Source organism: Zonotrichia albicollis, chromosome 6 (genome assembly GCF_047830755.1).
Source record: "Zonotrichia albicollis isolate bZonAlb1 chromosome 6, bZonAlb1.hap1, whole genome shotgun sequence".
Lineage (NCBI taxonomy): Eukaryota > Metazoa > Chordata > Aves > Passeriformes > Passerellidae > Zonotrichia > Zonotrichia albicollis.
In genome coordinates this window covers 3,878,634-3,904,525 of record NC_133824.1, presented here as the reverse complement: position 1 = coordinate 3,904,525, position 25,892 = coordinate 3,878,634, and the positions used below count along the sequence as shown (strand labels likewise).

The 25,892-nt window shown below is 42.0% G+C and overlaps 1 protein-coding gene across 11 annotated transcripts in view; it reads right to left on the bottom strand.

The window, feature by feature from the left end:
- The window catches only part of CDC42BPB (CDC42 binding protein kinase beta), a 92,753-nt gene extending 67,064 nt beyond the window's left edge, over positions 1-25,689 (bottom strand). For 6 of the 11 annotated variants that reach the window (XM_074542310.1, XM_074542311.1, XM_074542313.1 and 3 more), the window contains exon 1: positions 25,205-25,689. In XM_074542310.1, the coding sequence (XP_074398411.1) occupies positions 25,205-25,382 (178 nt within the window). In that variant the 5' untranslated portion in view covers positions 25,383-25,689. The remainder of the gene's footprint in view (positions 1-25,204) is intronic. The other 5 variants (XM_074542312.1, XM_074542317.1, XM_074542318.1 and 2 more) reach the window with 1 other exon arrangement.
- Between the last annotated feature and the right edge of the window lie 203 nt (positions 25,690-25,892).

Here is a 25,892-nt window from a genome sequence, read left to right as displayed (position 1 = left end):
TCATCCTGGCAAACAGAAGCATTAGCTGTACTGGGGGTTTTGTTGGCAGCGATTACTGAATTTTGTTATATATACACACTGTTGTCAGGGTAACATTAGCTGCAAGTAATTGCAAGAGTTTGTTTATTCATGACTGTGAGGATGTAATAAGAATTTGGGACAGACATTCCATGAGCAGTATCTTTGTATGCACCATTGCCTTTTCTCTCAAGCTGATTCTGCATTATTGTACTTGATGTTGTTTGGAAGAAGGGTGTTTTCTATAACACCAGGCAAGGAAAAAACCAAACCCAAACAACCAATTTTCAGAAGCCAAGTAATGTATGCTCTGAAGAAAATAATACAAAACAGTAACAGTTGATGTTTTGATTCATAATGAGAAGTGAAATGCCAGCATTTATTTCCTCATTGAAAACCAGGGTACATGTGAAAGACATAATTCTCCACACACCAATTCTATTCTGATCATATTCTCCTCTTCAACTGATAGATGGATGTTTTGTTTACACAAAAAGAAAATATAAATTTTAATAAGTTGAAAATATAATTTAAATGTTTTACTCACAGGTAAATAGGTTTGTGATATAGGTTTGAGAGCTGGTGCATCTACACTGCAGTCAGAGTGTATTATGCCATCTAATAGAAAATATTTGGAGGCAGTTTCAGAATGAATGAAAGCTGCAGGAAATGCCAGCAGAGATGATCTGACACAGCAGACTGGGCTCTCTGCACTGCTAACCCAGGAATGGGTGCATGCTGGCCTCATATGTCACATTTCCTCTCATTTCTGAAAGCAGGTCAAGGAAGGATGACAGTGCTGTCAACACCACCTTCAAAAAATAATAGGTCAACTCTTCCCACCTGCAATGTGGTTAAAAATGAGAAGTGTCAAGGTATGTTTTGAATTTCTGCTTTCTGTTCATACTCTGGATCATTGGATTTATGTCAATAATTTTCCATCTGGAATCACAAAAACTAACACCCTTACACTGCAATGGGAAAAAGACAACCCACTGGATTATGATCCCTGCTGCTTCAGTGGTGGAGTTACCCCAGGGATTATTATTTGAGGACTCATCCAAATTTTGTTGGCCAGTACAAATTTCCAGAAATTCACAAAACTCACTTAGCTGAAACTGCCAAATGTTCAAGAACACCTGATGTTTTATATCACTGGCAGCTCCAAGTTTTAAATAAATGTGACAATGGCAAGAAAATAATACAGACTCGCAATTCATGTTGAAAGGGACTAGCTGGTCTCTAATCCAATCTCCTGCTCAAATCGCAGTCAAGACTGATTTCAGACCAGGTTACTCATGATTCTGCCTGGTCAGGCTTCAAACACTTCCAAGGATGGAGACTCCATGGGCTCTGTGGACAACCTATTTATATAACAGACTGCCTACACCAGATAGTTTCACAGTTGATGCTGTAAGTGATTTGGGGTTTAAGTCCTTATATAACATGATAACATTCAGGTGGATCTACCCTGAAGGTATGTCCAAACTGTCTGGTCAGACACAAGTTCATCTGCCACCATGCTCCCTTTATCTCCTCATTCCCTCTACAAAACATTGTGGTAGGAAACTATGTGAATTGCAAAATATTAATGTCAGGGAAAAACAAAATGACGCAGATAACTGTCAGCGGAGCCATACTCCTACCAGGCAGATCCAGTATTTTAAGATGTTTTCTTTGGAGGAAGAACATAAAAGAGCAGCAAATTTTACCATTTCCCTCAGCCATCCCTCAAACTTACATTCTAGAAATCAAGTAACTTGTGTGCCCTTTGTGCACCCTTTTCAAAGAAACAGCTCTCCTATGATATTGCTACTAAAACAGCAGGCTGGCAGGTTTAACAAGTCAGTGCTTGTATACATGTCTTGGGAGATACCCACACCCAGGTAGCCCCAACCTGCTTACTAAGGTGATAAATACCTGTTACAACCCACACTTGAGTTTTAAAGAAGTACAATCCTCTTGTATCAGATTGTGAAATTTCCCCTGCATTTTAGAAATGCAAATTTTTTTTTATTCTTCCATCCTATGCTGACTCCAGTTTTAATTTTTCCAAATATAGATCCTTGCTTCCCTTTTCCTGTGCTGACCTGTTTCCTCTTACTGTCTACCTCTGTGAATGCTTTTTTTCAGTCTGGTTTCCTAAGGAAATAAGGTATGAGTGATGACAGTGTTGGGCATTCTGAAGCCATTCCTCCCTCCCAGTACCTTTTCATTCCAATAAAGTCCCTTCATACCTTTACCAAATTTCTCTGAAGTTGTCCAAAGACACAAAGTTGCTACAAGTTTTATTTTAAAAATGGCAGTGAATAGGAGACACCCATGGTATCACCTCTGCCAAGGGAAAGGCAGCAGCAGGAATAAAGCAGGCACCTGCTCAGCTGGCAGCCAGCACACACCCAGGTGGCAAAGCAGACATTCCTCAATGGCCACAGTCATGCAGGGACAGTGGGACAATGCTGCACAGAAGAGGGAAGAAAGGAAGTGTGCAGCAGAAAAGAGAAGCTCATACTGTAGGAAGGGCCCAGTAAAGTTGATAAATACAAATTTACAGGAAGACAAATTTCACCAAATTCTGCTGTTTACAAGTCAAGGTGACACATTCTGTGTTCTCTGACACATTTGCTGCTGGGCCTTTGGCTTCTGCCATGCCCTCCCTCCTTTTTTTACAAAGTACAGACACACATTTCAGTTACTCTGTCTCTTGCCCAATGTTCCAATTCTTCATCGCCCATCAACATCCACTGGACCAATGCAGTGCAAGACTCTTGGTTATCACAATGACACAAATTCCACTGGCTTTAAAACCAGAGAAGCACAACCTGGATACCTCTTACAGGGCCTGCAGCCCTTGCAGAACAGCCTGCTGCTACAACACTGCTCCACACACTGTCAAAATCCTCTTCATTCCCTGAACAAGGCCAGCCAGTCTTACAGTGGCTGGTACTGTTCTCTTATAACACTATCACTGGCATTTACTAAAATTTACTAAAATGCCAGTAGAAACACATACATGAACACAATAGCAAGAATGTCTGAGTATTCTTGATTTTTCAAGACAGAAGATGGAAACCAATTATTAAGTTAAATGTCAAACTGCTAGTCTTTATTTGGTATATAAATGCTTAAAAAGCCTTCAGGCTTTCTGAAGAACTGTTGCAGAGGTATCCATTTGCAGCCAGTTATGGATTTTGCTTTATTTTATGAAAGTTTTTTGACAAACATAAAAGAGCATCTGAGCACCTTCAATCAGATACTGCTGACACTAACAGAACTATGAATTTGGTAACATTTGGATTCAATAATTACATGCAAAACCCCTCAAAGGTCTAAAAGGATAAAAACATTAATTTTAGGCATAAACCGAGTGTTTGTAGCTTCTGCATCTTGTTCCATAACCAGCTTTATCAGTTACAGAAGAACTGATTCTGGCATTTGGCATTTGTACACTACTTTGTGATAACTGCATGAAAAATTTATCACCAAGCTAAAGGCTAATGGCATTGGGAAATGCTTTCAAGAAAAATATCAAGTAGTACTTCTGATGTTGATCCTATTAGTGTTGCTAAATTTGCCAGCAGAAGAGCATGGCATTTACCTCGAAACATCATCTGTGTTCACTGTTATTCTTTTTGTGTGGCAAGCCCCAAAAGCAAGTGCCACACAGAAGGACTCAATCAGCAGCAATGTGCCAGCTCAGTGATGAATGTTACCACAAACACTTAATAGCTGGCTATCTGCCTGCCCAGCCCATTCACTGCTTTCTGTGCTTACAATGAAAGGACATCCAAGATGATACTCAAGGTTTGTACAGACAGGCACTGAGGAACACACAGATGGTTTCCAGTAGTCCAAGTGACAAAACACATTGCCAGTTTAACTCCTGCCAAGGCCACTGTGTGTCTTTGAGAACTAAACAGAAACAGAGTTCTAGCAGGTGAGAGGAAGTAAGGGTTGGCTCACACATCCAAAGAAACACACCAAATGACTATCTGCTGTACTCACATATATGCAAGACCTTTCTTTGCCAAAGGAAAAATAATAGGTAAAATAAAAACCACATGCCAATCAGACCATGGTGTGTGCTAGTACTACAAGGGATGCAAGTACAAGGAGAGGATGCTTGCATCGATATCAGAGGGTGAAGCTCACTGCTCAATTTCTCATTTTTTTCATGGTACTGACACAGAATGATCCAAACTTAGGGAATTACTCCTTGGTTTCCAGAACAAATTCAAGCAGGGCTTGTCTTATTTTTTTATGAAGTTGATCTTGGATAAAACTGTTGGTACTAATGCTGAAGAAGAATATGATTGTAAGTAGCACTGACTTCGGGAAAGCCAAAAGTGAATTACTGTGCACACAAACCTGGTGAAGCTTCACAAAATGTAATATTTCAGGATACCACTGTCAGGACATAAACGTTTTTAAGCAGGAAGAAAGACTAGACAAGAAGACCTGCACCTTCATAAGTACTCATAAAGGCATTTCAGCAAACACCCAGCTACTTGAGAATAAATTCTAGCCTGACTCTCATGGGAGAATGAAGAAAGCCCTTAGACAAACAGTGCTCCTGACTGCACTTGGTAGTCCAGTTTTTCATACTCTTTCCAACTTGTCACATTTGTTTGGGAGAGGAAAAGCCATGCTTCTCTAACCTTTTCCTAAGGTTTTCACTAAGATTCCCAGCTCTTTCATCAGACTGCATACCAGCCATGGGTTCTCTGGTGGTCCATCAGCCTCTTCAGCCTTAGAACCATCACAGACTAAAATACTGAGCAGAAGTCCAAAAATATCTGCAAGCTGGCACTTTCTGCAGAGACCAAAACAAATGGATCTTGCTTCTACTCAAATTCTGCAAGGTTTTCGAAGATGGTACTTTCCTTGCTTTTAAGTCTTGCTAAAAATCTGCAAAGAAAAGATTACTCTTCCACAATAAAGGAATTTTCTGCTCTTATATAACTGCAGATATCCAATGCCTTCATAAGCTTCATCTTCAGTCCTTTTATCTTCCTCAAGATGATAGTACCCAGCATGGAAGATATATGTACATCAAGCCACATACAGATTTTCCTTGGGACTGACATACCAGACATTTGAGACAACTAAATAAGGAGCTACACAATGACTTCAATCCAGGAAATTCATTCTACTCCTGAAGGAACTCCTCCTTGCTCCTTCTCACCATTCCGCAGCCCATTGTTTGGATCTTCAGCCTTCATATGCTATGTCAAACAAGGAACTTTTCCAGGCAAAAGCTAACTTGTCTATCCCATTCCACCCCCTCCCAGCACACCATTCACCCAATGGGACTCCCACAGAGCTGTGACCTGGAGCCCCAGCCCAAGGCAGGGAGCAGGGTGAGGCTGCAGAAGGGCAAAATGGCTTTCAGAGCTGAGGGGAATGTGGTGTGGAGCACAGCAACCATGGAAGTGGCTACACCACCACAGCCTGCACCACATTAGGACAGGCTCCTCAAAACACATGACAAACTTTGTAAGAAACACCACAGAATGCAGTAGCTCTTTAATTTAGCTTTATTTGTGCCTCAGTTTTTCTGTAGTTCAGGGCCAGATTTTGCAGGTGTTGGAGAGACCATTTAAGCCACAGCAAATGGCAATCAGATAGTGAAGCACATCAGTAATGGAAAAGTTGTTTCAGGGGGTTTACATGAATCACTAGTTCCAAATAATAAAATTTCAATGATTCCATTTCTTTTATTCCATAACAACACTGTAAATATTGCTAAAATCCACTTATTTTACTGCATGATGAACAATCTCAACAGCATAGTTAGTAATTTTTTGTAGATTTGCCTGAGAATTACAACTGCTCAGAAAAAAAAATGGTATTTTTCAGATGGTTTCGAAGAAGAGATTAAGAAAATCTCAAATTTGAGCTCACCCAAATTTCAATAACATAAGATGAAACTACATTGCATCAGACCCAGCACCTCTTGCACATCCTAAGAAATAAAACAATTCCAATCTGATGACCACATTGTGCTGATATAAGCATACATACACTTACATTAATTAAGCCACCACTTACATCATCAATGTGTGAGCAAAGTTCTGACTGCATGCTTTATTGAGAAGTAAAACTGAACAGGAAAGCAGTATTAGCTGTTTTACCAATCACTTAGTGTAAATGCATGGGGGTTTTTTTCTCCAGATATACACAAAAATTTTCTCTCAAGTTACTATAAACACAATATGTGCATTATGTAATAAAACAATTTACACTTTACACTGGTGTTGTATTTACCACATGCCACCTCCTTTATTGACAGAGCTTCGAGGTTTCCAGTAAATTCTTCTTGCCAAAGCACCCTACACAAACGCACTTACAGTAACAGGAGTGAAATTCACCTCATGATGCATCCCTTTTCTCTGCTTATACATTTAGAGTAAAGCATAAAGCAGCTCAATGACACAAGCAGTTCAGCTTAGTGGATCGCTGTGACCAGAGCAGCAGTTCCATGGACCTGCTCTCTCCCATCAGCTCCAACAAACCCAGCTGGCCTCACCTCACTGACCTGATTCTGCTCACTAAACCAGCAGGATCCCAAGCTCCCAAGACACATAACACATCTATCACCCTGTAGTTGAGGAAATTGAATCATCAAGGGTCGGGAGAGGCTGCTGTGCCAGCAGAAGCACGGAGGGTAAAGAAGGGGAGCGTTTCTGCTGAAGCTGCTGTGCTCAGGCCCCGGGCTGTGATGAGCTGCCCACACCATGTCCAGCTGGGGCAGAGCTGCACTGCCCTGCTGCTCACAGGGAGCCCCATGGAAAGCTGGATAAGGAAGCTGTCGGATCTCAGGATCTCAGTCCTGAGGTGCTGAGCCACCCAGACCACCTTGGGGGGCTTGGGAGTCCTGGAATGTTGCCAGAAGTGTCTGGTGGCTGGACTTTGGTCCTACACAGGAGACGACAAGGATGAGGGCTTCACCGGGGTGAATGGTGAAGGGATTAGTTAATTAGAGGGTGAGACACAGGGTTTAGGATTTATGTACAGGGGGGTTTAGAGGAGTAAGATGGAGGAATTGGGGTGTGTCCTGTCCTCCTTCTTCTTCCTCTTCTCCTCCATCTTCTTTCGCCATGGTGGCACCTTTGGATTGGTTATTACTGAGAGTGCACCCAGCAATGAGAATAAATGGTATTGGGGGAAAATGATAAATATTGTACACGTAACAATGGGTATAAAGATACGTGGCTGCCCGGGAGGGCAGAGACAGTGTGCTCATGGCTGACTGCTGAGCAGATCTCTGGTGGCTGAAAGAACATCTTTTAGATAAACAATTAATAAACATAAAACCAGAAAGAAGAACTGAAGCCTCTTCTCGTCCTTCGATACGCGGGCTGCCCCAAGGCCACCTCGGGCCTTTCCAGGCCCCTCAAACAGCCGAGATAAACCGGACAGGAAGCAGCCAAATGACAATTACCTCTTGCCTGACACTTCAGTTCCCAACCAGATCAACACCATCAACTAGGAAATGCAAGGCTAAGGAGATGGGACAATTAGGTGAGCTTACAGTGCTACAGAACTGCACCTGACTTTGTTTTACCCTGAGCTGTTTTTCAATTTTAAGAGTTCAGGTAGCAACAGCTACTTTACTTTAAGAACAGGTGTGGCACATCTTTCTCTTCACTTCCTTCTAAATGGCAACGGGCAGGAGGACATTTTCTCAGACATTACTCACCCTGTTTCAAAACTCACCTGGAGCTTGAGATCTAATTAAAAGGTCACTGAAAGTCAGATCTTTGCCGTAGGAAAAGGCCACAAAGACATGCGACAAGCAATTACTGTAACCAGGCACAAGAAGCTTTGGAGTAGCTCAAGCTGCTCAGAAGCACAGAGGAGAAGAACTGTCTTTAAATCTGCAGAGAACACTAACAAGTCCCATGCTAAGATTTGCTACATATTATACTGGACAGCTCAGAGTGGCTTCTTTATTATTATAAATACTCTCAGGATTTAAAACTCTTGTTCACTTCCCTCTCTAGACCAGGAATGTATAGCCAAAGCTATTCTGTCTTGCACTACTTATTGCAATACCACTAGCTGGCAAGAAGCAAGAAGACCACTTAGAGCAGCACTGTTTTCACAGCAGCACTGTTATATTTTCACTGATTTCAAGTGCCAAAGGTCACTACCCACAAAACTCAGGGCAAGCAAGGCATCAGGAGCATGGCCAGCTGTGAAAAATCACTGGGGTCTGGGGTACTCAGAAGGTAAGCACATCTCCAGAGGGCACATCAGGATGCTTCTTGACAAATTACTTGCTCAGGATGGAAAGAAAGTCGAAAGGGAAGAGAAACATCTCTCAGCCTTCCAATGCGTGATGAAAACATCACCCAGATAAGGTAACATGCTTCTAATTTCACTGTGCAACTTTTCCTTAATGTCTGACACTGCCTCAGCATATTTTAAAATTTGTCTATATATATTCCCAGGCTTTCCACATAAGACAGTTAAAATTTTAAATGGATAAGAAAAGTCCAAATTTTTACCAAGCGTACGGAGGATCTGGAAAGCTGAAAAAATCCTACCCCTGGCCTTAGAAGGAGCTTTCAAAAAATGGAGTCAAACTGTATGATAACAGATCATTAGCAGTACAGATTTTAACAGCTTATGGCTTAAAAAAAAAAAAAAAAGCCAAAAACTTTAATTACCAATGAAATAAACCAAGAAGCCTGCAGAATTCTGTTTTAGAATACTGCCCATTTTCCAGCTATCAGTTATTAGCTTGCTAGCATCAGCTAATTATTCTGAAGTTTCAAACTGCCCAGGACCATTACATCTGCTATTAAATAATTTTTTAAAAAATCCATTTAAAACAGGGATTGGTTTTTTAACACACAGTGAATATCCATGAAACAAAGCATTCTGGATAACTGATAATCTAGAATTTTAGACATATGACAGTTTATACAGGTTCAAATTTTTAAACTCTTCTTCAAATCAAAAAGTCATTGTTAGGGGAAGCAAATCTTGGAACAGTTAAGAGTGAATTTTTAAAATTTAACTGAATTAGAACATGACTAAAGCGCTTTAACATCACATGTGTATGCAAAGCATAAGGAACAAGAAACTAAAAATAGAACCCCAAGCCTCTTCCTAGAGACATTTCCAAGTCTCCAAGCATTATAAATTCAGCTTTCTCTAGTACAGGCAGGATGAAGTTCTTCCTTCTTCTCTCCCCCTCATTCTGTATTTTTATCATGCTTTCCTATCCAAATTTTTGGTAATTTTTGGTAATTTATGTACAGTAAACTGAATAAGCTCTTTCCCCTTATCTCAGTATTTTGTGTATCAAAGAACAGTTTTGGTTTTGTTTAGTATTTATAGCCCATCTTTTCTTATGATCTTCCCCATGGTATCTTTCAGAAACTCTTAAATCCAGCCTTCTGGATCATGATTCTAGGAAAGCTCTCAACAGACTGCCAGCCCACATGACTTGCTGTTTAATGGACGTGCTTCTAGGCATTCCCAAACCTCCTGTAGGCTCCTGGAACCTTATATCCTCCATTCCAGTCCAGATCATACCTCCTGTTACTGCACACATGATCAGCAGCAGGCCAAAATCCCTGGGTTCTTGCTGCTTCCCTGTTTCTTATATATTCTTAAGGCTGGTAGGGAACAAAAACCTGTTCAATCACTGCACTCACAATTGCAAATACCACATCTCACCTCTATGTCTTGTTTCTCAGCTTTTCAAGATAGGCATATCAAGTGAGGAACATCCCAGAAAGTTTTTATATCAGGTGCAGTATCTTAAAACATTCTGCTTTTAAGCTTGTTGTTTTAAACATAAGTTTTCAGTTTTGTACATGCCTCCTTAAAGTGTAACATTATCCACATGCCATTTATGTTTAATAAACACTACATCCATGATCCTTTGGCTTTAAGATTTATTTCCACACATTTGAGCAGAGAATTCCTTTTTTTTTCTTCCTCATTTATAGTCCATCTAGGCAGGTGTGTTGATTTCAAAACAGAAAATCAAGTACTAAGACATTCAGAACAAGCTGGTAGTAGGCTGCCAATCTCAAATCTTCATCTATACCTCAGGCTCCATTCTGTTGGCTTCCAACATTTTTCTTTCCTCATACTTAGAAATAACAACCAAACATTTGGAAGCTCCTATGCAACACCAGGGTGAGCAGCTGCATGCCAGTAGAGATGCAGCTGGAAAACCCTACTGGTGTAATGTGCTTTTACAAGTTCCCATTTCCAGAGCAGGAACCAGTAAAGATGCATTAACTTCTTCCCAGAAATCCTCCAACATAGCACTCAGCCTCTGAGGAGACCACAAGCAAAAGAAGTGACCACAAACAGAAAACCAAGGAATTTTAATCAATCTACAAAATGGTTTAATCTGCTTCAATGCAACTGCAAACTACTACAGACATTGAGCCAGTATTCCCACAGATAAAAGCCAAATAGTTGCCCTTCTACTTTCTTACATATCATTTTAGTTATACCCCATTCCTTTTTCTTTTTCCTTATAGAACTTAATATTTTCCTTTAATAATTTGTCTCCAGTGTCATCTAAGTAAACCTTGGGTACTTTATCCATTTCATTATTGTTTTAGCTCTTCAGTAATATTTTCCAGTTGCATCAACTCACTTTAAAAGCACATTCAGTCCCAAACCACAATCTTATAAAGACTGTCAAACTCTTCATCATTGATACTGCAGTTCAGACAAGCTAGGTTCATTTTTGATATGAGTATTGTGGAGCTGAGGCTATGTAATCCTTTTCTTCCACAAGCTTCTTTGGAATTTTCTAGTGTAAAAGTCTGGGAGAGCTGTCTATTTTTTTTTTTTTCTTTACACAAGATACTCAATATATATGTCACTTAGGGCTCCTTTTTTTTTTTTTTTTTAGCCTCATGAAAAATGTTCTCAGTAATACATTATTCCATCTTTGTGGATCAAGCAAGGACATGACATTTATCAAAAATCTCTTGGTAGTTTCATGGTCTTTAACATACAGCTCCACTCTGGTTCTGAAGAGCAGGTACACACACAGTGCATGCAGGTCTATGGCAATGGACTGCAGGACACAAATACCCCACAGCACTGAGGGGAAAGATGACTGCCTATAAAACTTATTTTTTTGTTCATCAAATTGCCTGGAAAGGAGTTAAAAAGTCTTGAAGACTATACTTCTTGCAACTGTCCTACTGTTTATACTTTAGCACCCCCAAATTTCACTTTTATAATAATTTCTCAATGTTTAACTCTTGTTTCCTGTGTAATTTGAATTTTAAAACAAGTCCACAGAAGGATCATTTAAAAAAAAAAAAAAAACAAAAAAACAAAACAACAAAAACCTAGGTCCATAAAATCTTTCAAAACAAGTTTCAGTCATGATTAAAAAGAAGGAAGAGTCATGTGTTAAACTACTCCACTGCATTATCTGCATGAGCAGCAAGGGTCACTTTGTCACCATGTCTGTTACTATGCTCAGACTGCACCAGTCATTACTCTTACACAGGAACAGAAATGTTCCTAATTGTTTAAAGAAATTTTACAATAGCAGAGTAGCTTATGCAGTTGTTGGGAAAAACTCACTCCTGACTGACTATTCAGCTGTATTTTAAAGGAAGAAAACAGGGGCACTTACAACTGTACATGAAATCAAAATTTAAGGAATTACTCTTCTGAAGAGCCACTCTCTAAGGAATGCATTTTTAAGGAACCAAGAAGTCACTTTGGAATCTCACCTTTCTTATGTGAACATACTTGAACAACTCAAAACCCCAAGTCTAATAAGAATCTTTGTTATCTCATGTGAGAAGTTTTTCATTGAGTACCATCAGTTCCATTTCTCCTTCAAAATTTTTCTTAACAGACATTTTAGTAAAAAAAAATCTCAACCTAAAGTTTACTTTAAAGTACAGGAACTTCCAGAAGCACCAGGTAAAGACATCTGGCTTGACTAATGTTTGTAGTATATTGACCAATATTCTGGACTTTAAATAATGTTTTTTTCCACTCCTTTCTAATTCACTGATCTGCTTATTTTTTATTCCAATATTATAAATTTTAAAACAAATACTGTGACTCTCCAAAAATCTATTTCTGGATATGTGTTAAAAGATTACAAGCAGACAGTGTTGATTTCCTCTTCCATGAATTGTTATGCACAGCTAAATTTATTTCCTTGCCAATATTTTTTTTTTTTCAAAATTTTTAAACACAAAAGTGATAACAAGCAATCTCCACCCAAGTCCCTCAGAAAATGGAGGGGACAGGTTCTTAAGGTTATATGGGACATGAGGGGGGAGGAAGAGATGAGGGCAAGGAGATTGATGTAAGAAAGTAGGTCTTGCCCATGCTTTCCTCTTGCAGAAAGATAATGGATTATCTTTCACCAGCTGTCACCCACAGAGCTCTGAAGGTGAATTACTGGAGCACATTTTCCAGTGAGGTCTGGATTATTTATTCTGCAGTTATCAAGCATATCCTTGAAGAAAGAGCTATCATTACCAATGTGCACAATGACATATTACAGCCACTGACACAAAAGATCACTGCTGCCATGTGTGCAAAGCATGGAGACATCACTGCAAAGTGCCTTCTCTAAATAAGAGAGTATAGAATGAGTAAGAAATGAAAAGTGATGAGTCTGAGCAATTAAATGAAAGAGGAAATTCGGGCATAAGAGGAGGAGAATGGTATTTCTCAGTAGTTTTAAGCAGCAAGACTCAGTCCACAAAAAAAGTTACTGCCATTATTTCACTGTCTTCTTTTTCCCCCAAGGTACCTCCACAGTGTGCAAGCACCAGAGCATCTGAAACAACTACACAACACGGTGAGAAAAGTTTCTTCTGAAAAATGAACACACATTATAAACTGCTCAGACACAGACAGACACAGCCCTTGCCCCAGAAGGGCAGTGGACCATTACATTATATAGAGCTCTCAATGAATGCCTTCATGACATAGCTGACAATCTATGTTCTCTGAGAAGGGTGTCTACCAGACTTCCAGGCATTTAGGAATGTAGGAATTTTGAAGAATGTTATTATTTTGCAAGGGTTTTGCTGTAAAGCAAAATACTCAAAGACACAGATATAAATTTACTGTACAGAAAGTCAAGTGCCACTTTGATACCTTCTAAGTACAAAACAGCACTAAAGGATTCATTTCTTAGGTTTTGTCCCATTTGTACATATAATAATGTTATCCTCATTATTGATAGGAAGTGCTATCAATAATGATTTTGAAACACTGAATTTGTTGTGCATTTTGGTTAGCTGAGTCTACTATCATCAATCAAGAATATCAGCATTAAAAACCATGTTACAAACTTCATGTAAGTCATATGAGTTCTCAGTTTACAGAGAAAACAAAAAACCCCAGCTAGTACCTCCCATTACATCTTCCTCTTATGAGGAACATTTCTTTCACCCTTTTGTTAGCAACTGCTTAGCCAGACTCCTTATAGTGCCAGATATAAGCATATTAGGAGCCCTACTAGATAGAGATCCTTTGTGATATGAGAGCATATCTGGTACAACAACTAAACCTGTACTTTTCATAAAGGATGATTCAGGCTCACAGTCATGCAGGGAGGGCAGGCTCTTCTGACAGCTCCACACAGGAATGCTTTAAAACATCCCAGTGCTGTCAAGGCTAACTAGACATAAGGAAACCACACTTGAGATAGCACTAAACATAAAATATAGGTTCAAAGTTCTTAAAACCTGTTCTGGCAAATTCACTGCCAGGAACAAGGAAAATGGTGCTATCTTTAAATACATGGAAGAAAAACATGAACAAAATTTAGTTTCCCTTCATTTAACAAGCCTAGTTAAAAGCTTGTCAATACTTATGTTCAGACTGTGGTAAAATGCCAGCCAACCAAGGTGACCAGCTGAGACTATCAAAAAACCAAGTTGTGTTAGTTACTTTATCTACAGCAAGAGGATGCTATTTCACATACTGCTTTTCATTGTGGGAAGTCTGAAGAACAACTATTTACTATTAGAGCAACATTTATGATGTTAAATATATTTGTTAACTTCAAAAAAATATACTGAACCTCAGAGTAAATTTACGTTGGAAGGGACTTCTGGACATCAGAATCCACCCAAATTACTCAAAGCTGATAACATCAAAGTTCAATCAGGTGACAAAGGGCTTGTCCAGCTGAGGTTTGTTGCCAGGATAAAGAGCCTTTCATCTTTCTGGGTGACTCTTCCAGTGCAAGACCATCCTCAGGAGGAGTACTTTTATTTTTCCCTCACAAAGAATCAGAATCCTCCTTGCCATAGCCTGTGTCCACTGTTTGTCCTTCTTGGCAGTGCACCCAGGAAAAATCTGCCTCTCTGTTCTCCCTAACCACACGTGTGGCAGTGGAAGGTAACAATGAGATTCCCCTTCTCCAGGCATCCCAGGCTTTTGCTGCATTTCACATTCTTTAGGCCCTGAGCCACATCAGTGCTTTACTCCCAGACTCACTTCAGCTTCCCAGTGGTTCTTCTGTACTGGGAAGCCCTGAACTAGACACAGTACAAGAGAAGTGGCCCTGGAAGAGTGGTGTAAAGAGAATAACAACCACTTCCCTCAGCCTCTCACTACACACTCCAGATGCAGGCAGCTTCCACTTCTACAATGATGCACCACTGACTTTTTCAACTAATGTTTACCAGGATCCACAAATCCTTTTTTGTAAGGCTGCTGTCTAGATGGTGATTCCCCAACTTTTACAGCTGCACATAGCAAGACTTTTGTGATGTTTCACAGTGTGAGGGAAGTATAATGCTATATACAAAAGGTAGAGGAAGGAATGTAGTATCTGCTATCCCCACCCTCAAAACATGCCTGAAACATTAAACACAATCTTTATGATGTTTAAACACTGCCCACAAGAACAGGAAGTCTATACCTAGATAACCTACATACAGCTTTGGTTCTGTCAGGATAAACCAGGGCAACTTCTCCTGGTCTGAGCCACTCAAACACATGCATACCTTCAACACAGATGAAAATTACTGCAAAGCCCTTTCCTAAGGGCAGTAAAAGCTTCTTCCCAAATAGCTTCTAATTTTCTTAATTAAAAATCTCCCACTTCCCTCCTTCACAAAATATCAGGGCTTTTATCTTCACAATTCACATCAGGGTCAACTTCAAGATGCACAAGGATTGATTATTTCTAGCCACAGATGTAAACCTGACTAGGTCATGCCTGCCAGGGTCAAGCCTGCCCAGTACAGCCCTACATCCAATCCAGTAAATCCTGCTGGCCCACAGTAGTAAACACACACTGATAACCAGAGTTCAGTTGCCTTAATAACCAGTAAATACTGCTAGGGGGAGATAAAGACAATCTGTGGCTCTGATACAGCCTCCAGCGAGGCATCCCCACACTATGTTGTCCCAGGTTATCTGGAGTACCAGGCCAGAAGAACCACAGTTTAAAAACAGCTGTGTGTGTACTGACATTATTCCCAACTTAAATATCAACTGTCCAGGAAACCAAAGGCTGAACTAACTGGTAATGGAAATCTTCAATTACATACCAGAGTAAGTTAACACAGTCAAACTTAACTCTATGCAGTGATATGATGCCACATGACCTAAGGCATTTCACTACAACGAGTTAAAGCTGCTCTGGGAGGAAAATGAGTGTGCTTCCTCCCTGTGACACAGCTGACCTGCAACTTCTCGGTCTGCTCTGACAGATGAAGTGCTGTGAGTTTAGGAAAAATGCCTATTACCCATTAAAGGCAGAAATATTAAATACCACAGGCTCCAGCCTTCACTCTGCACTTACAACCCAACATCTACCAGTTACTCCACTGTGAGGTCTAGATCGCTTTTAGCCTCTTGTACATGTAAAACTTTCCTTCTCACAGCCTCCTGGAGGAAGTCCCATGGTTCTGAATCACAAGAATGTCTTTTCCTTCAAAATGTGTAACTTGAGAGCATTCCAGGGCAACAATGCCACCCTAAAAGTAGCTGTGATAGGGAGAACAGAATGAGATTCCCTCCTTGGCTTAAAGAGTACACAAACTAAAAAGAAAAAAAATGTGTCAGATATTACATTCGCATTTCATGCTCACATAGTGAAAGCAATCACAGACTAGACACAAAAACCTACATCCTTAATTTAAAAATTTCAATACAAACATCTGACTGAAGTACATCTGACTCTAGGAAAAACACCTAACAATAGGAAAAATTTGCTTTTTGTCCTTTGGATCCAGAGTCCAAAAACTAGAAGCCTGCAGAGCTTGCACACTGGGTGACCATCTCTCAGGGCTCATAAGAGACAGACCACAGCCATGCAGTCATGACACACAGAAATGGAGGTGACACATGACAACCTAACTAATCCTATCAGAAAAAGAGCTAAATCTAAAGACTAAACATGCATCTTAAAAAGCAAACCTTTGGGAGCATATTTCAGAATGATATAATGGGATCTTCATGCCCGGAGTCACCCTCCTGCTGCTCCTACTCTGCCTTAATTACAGTAAAATAAAAGGCACTCTCAACACTCCAGCTTCCTGTATTGATAATCCAAGTCACGTGGGCAGCAGTGAGGCTGGCAGCACACAGAAATGCTCCATGAAGAAGCCAACTTTTGAGGAAGGATGTGCAAAATAGATCACAGAAACCATGTTATAACATCAGCAATCCTAAGGTGTGCAAGGCCATGGAGACAATCCCTATCCACTGCCAAGGTACACATCAAATCTCTGTAAGAAGTAGTGGGGGGAACCAGGGACAGAGGAATTCCTCAGGAGCGGGAAAAATATTCCAGATGTCCCATGAGAATTACCATGCAATTACAAGAAACCTTGTCCTCCTCAGATGAGGACAGAGATTTCAAAGGCACACAGTTTAGTTCTTAGGCTAAGGGACCATTACTGGCAGGGAAAACACAATGTACAACCCCCCATAGCCCTGTAGTGGTTGCTGTGCTTTGGGTAAAGTCATACCTCCTGTAAAAAGAATGAATCCACATCCCACGAACTACACAGTCCCAAATAAAGTACAATATTGCCAGAATTGCTGCAACACTTCTTTAAGTCTGACTTCCATATAGCTACTCAAACTAGTTTAAAACAGGTGTCATTTTACTGTTACTCACCTTTCACCAAATCTTTTTATGACAATTAGAACAACATAACTCATGTTTAAGCTGAATTAAAAGTCCAGACAGAATTTTGTATTGACTCTTCCAAAACTCTGAGCATGAACATCTCACTAAACTGGCATAAACATTCCAAGCAGGACTGCACAAATTATCCATGTTTATTTTTTATAAACATAGATAATCTGTTTTTGCTGTTGGAGAACAATTATAAATTATGAAAAGAATTTGGGATATATTCGAAATTGGTGCTGCTTCTGACCTCTTCTCAGCCTTTTGGGGAAAGGCACCTAAACATATTCACCCCTCAATGGCACTGCACTTAAATTAAGAACTATACCTCAGACTTCACTAATGCACATCTGATTAATAAATTCCACACAGTTTCAATGATTTAATATTTGGTAAAGATATTTCTAAAGCTCAAACTCCTTTATAGATGTCTTAGGTTGGGTATCCAGAGGAACTAATCACATTTGAAGCTTTAGGCCATGGTTAAGTAATAACACGTTTCAGTGTTAAGACCCTGATGACATGAATGATAGAAATTAAGATCTCAGGCACTTGAGGATGCCTAAGGCCTCAGCTGGAAATGATGGATGCACACACTTAATCTGAATGCACTCTAAGTATATCTCCAGACATGATTACTGAGGTCTATGCAAAATCAGGGCTTAAGAAAACAGTGTGTAGTTTCCTACTGAAGAAAGCTACATTCATTATAGTGAACAAGATCTTTATAAATGAAGGCCTGCATTCTGGCAATCTGCATATGCTGATGAGAAAAATGGGCTGGAAGCTTTTAGTGTTAGGAGACAGCTAAAAAATGAACAGATCACAATGAACCACAGAGCAAATGTACATAAAAATTCTAAGACCTGGAGAATACTTTGAATTAAATCCCTTAAAAAAATTAAAAATATATAAAATAAAATGCAAAAGCCCTAGCACTTCAGTGGGATATAACAGTGAGCATGATTCAAGCCTTTGGTAAATCAAGAATACATTGGAACTCCCAAGTGTACCTTATGAGACTTAGGAAACAAATGTCAATTCTATTTAAAGTATTATTAAAAGCAAAAATACATTAAAGAGCTTGAACAAGTCCTTCTAGTTTTCTAAACAGTTTATTTGTGATGCATTGTCCTACTGATTTTTTCAGACTTTGGTAATGAAAAAGATGAACCCATAACATTTTTCATAATCCTAGGCACTGAATTCTGTTAATGGCACAGACAAATTTGCAATTGTTAAGTTTTATAATTCTTCCTTTTTGTAACACCCATCTTAAACCAGCTTGCATGAATTGCCCCTAATTACATGCAAGGGAAAAAGTGAAATGTTTTATAAATTTAAAGAATCTGTAGTTTAACATTCCCAGATAATCTCAATTACAGATCAACATTCCTAAAACCTAAAATATTAATATTCAACCATAAAGTAGAAGTAACTTGCTAAAAACAGCCAATGAAACAAGTATTTTCAGTTCTGATTCACACAATTAAAGTAGTTTATTTTAATAGGTGTGGAAGAAACTGACTCCATGCCACACATTAATTGTTTGCAAAAATAGATTAGTTCAACTTAATTTGATAAAAAAGTTCATTGTACTAGATCTGTTGATTAAATTGAATTTCAAGACATTTCCATTGACAGTGTTTAACTCTGACAACCATGCAAGTTTCAAGGATGCAAATTGTCATTTTTTTGCAAAATATTATATCTTAATATTATCTGTAAAAACTCAATATGAAAATAATTTAGATTTGCAAGTGAAACAAGACAGAAAAAAGTTAGATTTATGGATGCTTATGAAATCTTACTTCTGCATTACAATCTTACACTTTATCATGTACCATCTAGAAACTACTAGCTGCACACATATTTTCCTGTATGAAGAGAAACTTATCAGTAGCTTATTTACCCCCTTCTGAGTTTTCATAGATAAACAAAATTAAAATGCAAAATATAGATCCCTGCCTTCCTTCAATACACCACTTAATTCCTCAAGCCCTAACTAAAGACTGGTGCTATTTATTAGCACCCTCATGCACAGGAGAAAAGCAATAGTGACTTCCTTCGTTGGGACAAAAGACAATCTTCGGCCAGGCCATCTGTCACTTTACCAGCACATGCCAGTGGGCCTCTCATCCCCCAGACCCTGTTACTTTGCCACTACTAAAACATGACTGCAACATCCAGTCCCAGTGCTTCACAGCATGAGGTTTTACAGAAAAAGTCATTAACAGACTCTGCCTCATTCTAAAAAGAACAGATTAAAACAGTTGTCCTGTAAAGAGTCCAGCATCATACAGCAGCAGGATTTTAACCACATGCCCTCATGTCACTAGTTCTGACTACAAAGCTGTCAAAGCTAACATGGCAGTAAGGATTAATTGAAGTTGAACTAGCCCAAACATACATCTTTGAAAAGAACAGAACCAGTTTCATCAAAGCAGAGAATGCAGGAAACTGGGATTCAGCAGCCAGGCTCACACTATTCTGCAAGATGACCATTGTGACCTCGTTCCAGAAGGTGATCCAAGCTATGGTGCCCTATCTATGATCACAGGAAAGCCTTCTGGAGCAGGGAAGAGCTCCAGCTGCATCCACACTGCACAAAAAGCCCCATGGTCACCACCATCACTCACCTCTGCAGGACATCTGCAAGGTACCTGCAGCTGTACCCTGCCCCAGTGGCCCCCAGTGCACACCCTCCTGCCCCTGGCTCTGGTATAAGGAATCATAGCAGGCTTTGGTGGGTAGAGGATGATGTAGAGGGGACTTAGCCAAAACCTGAAATTCAGTTTTCTTGTTCATCAGCTGTCTTCATTATCCAACCATTGTCACTTCACACACGTGCCCAACAGGCTTATCACTCACTGCACAGCTTCTGCCTGCACAGAGAAGGACATTATATGAGCTGGCAGAGCCTGAGGCCCCTTCCTGAATTTTTATGTGTATTTCTGCAAGCAGGGGAAGGAGAGGAGTGCCAAAGGGAAGGAAGAGAGGAATTTAAGCCCTCAAGTCAAGAGATATGACATGTTATCAAGTGACAGTTTTTCCTGGTGTAACCCCAAAAGACCAACAGATCCTCATAAGCAACCCTAAAAGTCCATGAGCTCTGAGGTCATCTCAAAAACGCTTGAGGACAGTTCTGCCTTCCATGCCAGCAGCACACTTGCCACACACTGTGCCCTGCCCTTAGCCAGTGCTTTTTCTAGCACAGCAGTACCTGTGGCACAGGAGCAGGTTAATTCTGCAGCTGGTTTAGAAGATGCTCTAGTGCAGGCTGGAAAGACCTTTCTCAGGCTCACGTGTACACTGCTGAACAGCACTGCTCTCAGCTGAGAGAAAAGGCTCTGCACTGCTCTGACAGAAAGGCCACTCTGCAAGGTTATCCCTCCCCTAATTAGGTATTTTTTTATCAGAAAGGTTAAGGTGTCTCTTTAAGCAGAACTGAAAGGAATATAGACTAGGCTTTGGAGTCAACTTGCAGAGCTCACAGAGCGCCTCCAAATGGAAGATCCAAACTTGAAGCACCAGTCCCAACAGTGACCTAGAGTTGTGATCACTGCACCAGCACAGCAGCCCTTCCCAGTCAATGCTCTGTGCATGATTTTTTCCATCTATGGCCCAGACTCAAGTGGAACAAATGTATACCCAAAAGTGGCAATTCAGGGCTAGGCTAGAGGTTGCTTTGAGCACTCTGTGGGTACATTTTTTCTCTCCTCTAGTCTACACTGGAAATATATTGATGTTACTACAACAGCATCCAATGTCTATTATGCCAGACTGTCTTCAAGAGTTCAGCAGCAAGTGCCAAGCTGGCCTACTTGTGCTAATCATCTGCATCTTCATGTTCCCCACAGCTTCAGCATCCTTAGAGCTCCTCTCAGAAAAAAATAAAAACAAACACAGAGACAAAAAACTCTACCACCACCATCCAAAAGCAGAACACCACTCTAGCTGGGAACACAGAAGGTAAGTCGGCATTCAAACTGACAGGTCATAATAAATGAGGAGAAACATTCCACAGAAGTGTTTTGTGAGTCTGCATCAAACAAAACCAACAAACTACTAAACTACTCTGACATGGGGTTTGAGGTGCTGCCACAGAGAGAACCAGCCAGCACAGAGTCTGGAAGTGAGACAACACTGAATGAAGTGCTGGGGGACACGTGCCACCTTGCCCTCTGCAGCAGGGCAGCAGTATCAAACAGGGTCAGAGGAAACAAAGGCTGAAGCAAGAGAGGCTGTGCAGCACCAGGATCATTTTGAATACAAAAAAAGCCCATTCCTGAGACTCCTCTGAAGGTGTTTGACTGCTGGCTGCAGTTGTGACAAGCAGCTGTCCAAAAACAGAGCAGCCGGTTGTGCCAGTCCCTGGTGACTGGAAGGAAGGGGCAGCAAGCACCAGCCACAGCCTGCTAAGATAACTCCTGAAAAACAAGGTGATGTCAAGCCAGCACAGAAGTGATGCCAGCCAGCAAGGTGCCCTGCAAGCAGCCACTCCAGCACAGGGTTATGCAAGACTCAGATGGCTCAGTGTGAGAGAACGAGAGGCTCCGTGGGGAGGAACATGCTGTACCTGAAAGCTGAAGGACAGGTGGTGCAGACACCTGAGCTGTGACTGTGCTGCTCTAGCACTCCTGTACTTCTCTCCTTGTCAGGGTAAACAAGGGACAGCATTTTCTGCAGGAAAAGTCTCTTGGGACATCCCTCTGCAGTGCATGGACAACACACACTGCAGCACCCACAGTCCATCAGGCAAATCCAAAGTCCATGCAGCCTCCTCAGTGCCTGCTGACAGCTCCAGGCAGTCCCACTTTCAGACAGGAATGAGCAAAGCCAACTGGAATAAACAGGACTCTTTGCTATATCTCACTCTAGGAGCAGCAGATGCAGCTCCTACAGTTTAAAAGACACTAAGCACAGATTTGGGAAGTCCCTTCTGAACATGCAGACATGGGTCTGTTACCTAACAGACTTGGATTCAATTCCCACTAAGAATACTGAGTATTATTTCAGTATCTATTATATGAACAATATAACAGTGATAACCAACTGGGTGCGATCTTATTCAACAGAAGTTGTAAATAAAAACAACGACAAGAAAAGGACTTTGGACTCCTCACTTGCAGTTCAGCTAGCTCTTCTCCAAAGATACTTGGCATAAAGATATGTGTATTATACATCCAGTGTAGGGAAAGAACAGTCTGTTTGAAAGCCCCATTCACCATGGGAAAGCTATAATTGACAAGGTTAAAATGGCAGATTCTTACAAGATTTGTAAAGCAATGGAAGCCACAAGCTGCCTCAAGGCAAAGGACCACACCCTGAGCTCTTCTATGGTTAGCAAATAGGAAGAAGATTTAAGCCTGTGGCAGGACTACCAGGAAGCAGCAGAGGAATTAATAGGACAGAAGCAATGGGATGCACCATTTGGAGTTTATCAGCCTCCACAGGTAAGGTGCAAAGCTTCCACAGAAGTTGAATAGAGAGGAGGTGGCCTAAGTCTCACAAGATGAACATGGGACTTAATTTTGTGGACTCCCCATTTCTCCAGCATCCACCAGCTACAGAGTATGAGCAGCACCATGCTCTGTCAGAAAGCAGAGATATCCATGTCCAGCAACTACACCACACAGCTCACAATCTCCTCTGCACCCCACAGCCAGAGAAAAACCCTGACTCCCCTACCACGCCTGAACTCCATTTTCTCTGGCCAATTAGGAAGGCAAGCAAGTCCATTAGCCACGCTGAATCATTTCCAGGGAATTTCACAGGTGTGATACCTCACACCCAGTTTTAAAATCACACTTGTAAAAAAAATGTTTGTTATATAGCTCATCTTAATTCAAATTTAATACCTATGCAGCTTATTTCCATTGTCAGTGGTAAGTCTCCATTTTGTCAAAAGGAAATTCCTTCTGTCTCCAGTTGATAAAGAAACACTGATCTTCAAAGTATATCCCAAATATTTAACTACTCTGATGCTTCTACAGACACATAACAGCACAGAAAACTTGTGCACATTAATCCAGAATATCTTCTAACAGCAAATCAGGCTGTAATTAAGACACATCATGACATAAGGAAGATTAGCATGTTTGGCATGATATTTTCCTTATTAGCTGGAGGCAGAAACAAGTTCCTTGTCAGTGGAAACACACTGTGAGGGCATTAGGACACAGATAAAAGGTGTCTCATTGCTGGCACTTACTTGTTTTTAACAGCTTGAAGGAAAGGAAGGAACACACAGTATCAACTGCATTTGGTTTTAAGGGTATCCCTTGTTGATGGAACACAAATATCCAGTCCAGACTTGGGTCTCCACCCCTTTACCATCAAGAGCCTGGATTACAAACTTTTATCCCTACTCTGCAGCACCAGATGGTAGCTCACATACATTTCAATTATTTATTGAATAGGCACTTTGTTATAGCAGGGTAATCCCACACTGCAGTAAAACCTACACACTGTTTTTATTGCGAGCTATACTTTTCATCAAGTCAGTAACCTTTTCACATTCAGTGAGCACAATAAATAGAATTAAAAGAAGCGATTTTATAAACAATTGGATAATCGGCCTCTCCATCACACAAAAAATGACAACGCTGGGATCAATGAGTAAGACACAACCACCAGCAGCGCTATAGAAAAAGCATATCATTCTCTGGCCTGCCCCAAATCCTTCCAACTTCAGTTTTCAAAGTGTGCTGCAGTCTGATCTATCACACTTAACAATTTGCTGGTGCTCACTCCTTCAAGCCATCAGCTTGAAAACAAAAAGCCCTGAATGCTCTTTGCAGAAGACATACAAAGCTCCCATGACAAAACAAATAATCAATGTTCCCCAGGCTGCAGCCTTGCGGGGCAGATGTGATAAAGTGGTTAATTATTCAGTTGGCAATCGCATTACTGACGTCAATAGAAGAGTCCAGGAAGTGAATCCTCTTAGTTTGTTAGTGTATGACAAAGAGTGGTGGTCCCCACAGAAATTAAGGAGAACCAGCTGTCCCTTCATGTTAGTGCTCTGGTCTCTAGTGCTAAAGACACACATTTGCATTTACTGAAGTAAATCTGCCCCTCCCTCTCCCTTAGGAAATCCTTTGTTTTGTTGGTTGGGGGGTTTTTTTGTTGTTTTTTGATTTTTTAAGAGTGCTCTTTTAAAGCCTAATTAACTGTACATGCATGGAACAGCTGATAAACGGGACAACGTTCTCGTGAGCAATGATCACTCCTCCCTCCCCTCCAATTCTTACTCCATGGAGAAGTTAAGTCACCTTCGTCACACATTATTATTCATAACTTACTCAGCTGAATAAACCAGTCAGCCACCATGGCCTTTTTAACATAAATTCATTTAGACATGCAGCAGGATCCCTGCTCTCCACATACCTCTAGTCAATAGCCTTAACTAACCAACATTGGATGGAAAACTTTTATCCTAAGTGCCATCAAAAGTATCCACATCTTCTTTTGTCAGCATGCTCCGGACTATTGGAGGTCTCTCGTTATCAGGCTGCTTAACAGTAGGGAACCATTAAACAAAGCTCTTAGAAAGGCTGCCTAGAAATACTCTGTCCTTGGGGGGCATGCCCAAATTAAGAAAGACAGCATGATGAACGGGAATTGTTTCTTCGAGCCACACACACACACACACGACCTCTCTAAAGCAAGGAGCCGGCACCGAGCAACATTTCAAAGCCTGAGCCCGGTGCTCTGCCCTGCTCCCCTCCCCCAGGTAGGAAACCCTCCGAGGAGCACTGGATTAGCCTGACGTTTGGGGCTAAGCCGAGCACGGTTCCAGGCCAAGGACACTCCGCTGCTGCCGGCTGCCAAGCGGTTCGCCTGGGACCGAGGGAGGAGACCGGGAGGGTCAAGGCCCGGCTGGCGGCGGGGGTGTTCCCCAGGGAGGCGCCGCATCCAGGGGCGGCGTCTCCGGCCGCTGCCGGGAGCGGCGGTGGGAGCGCACGGCGGGGCCAGGCCGCCCCCGACCTCCCGCCGCCCCTCACGGGCACCGCGCGCAGCCCCCGCCCCGCGGCCCCCGCCCGCGCTCACCCCACTCGAGGAAGTCGGACACGTATCGGTCGCGGCGGAGCGGCGAGTCGCGGCTGCACTCGGCGTAGACGCCGACCAGGAGGTCGAGCAGGGTCTCCACGCTCAGCACGCTGTCGTGCCGCTGCGGCCCGTCCAGCACCAGCTGCTCCAGCCGCTTCAGCCGCACCTTGGCCGACATGGTGCCGCTCGGGCGGCGGGCGCGGGGCGCGCACGGGACGGGGCGAAGCGAAGGCCCCGGGGCTCAGCCGCTCTCAGCCGCCCCGCGCCGCCTCCCGCGGCCGAGCGGCTCCTTCCACGGGCTCCGCGTCGGGCACGGACGGTCCATGGGCCGGACCCGGCCACCCCCCGCCCCGCTCCGCTGCGGCCTCGCCCCGGCGGCGGGGAAGGGCCGATCCCGCTGCCGATCCCGCTCCTCCTCCCCGGGCCCGGCGCGTCCCTCGGAGCGCCTCCGGCCACGCCCACCGCGCGGCGCCCGCGCGCTCCGACGTGGGCAGGGCCGCGCGCAGGAAGGTTGGGCCGGGCGGCGCCCCGTAGCGGCAGATTCGCCGCGGAGAGAGTGAGGGGCGGCGAGGGCTGCGCGTCCGCGTCGGCACTTTCGTGTGTGTTTGGCTGTCTATGTGTCTGTGCCTGTGTCTGTGTGTGTGTTATCCCCAGTCAGGAGGTTCTTTGCTGTCAGATCTGTGTGTGC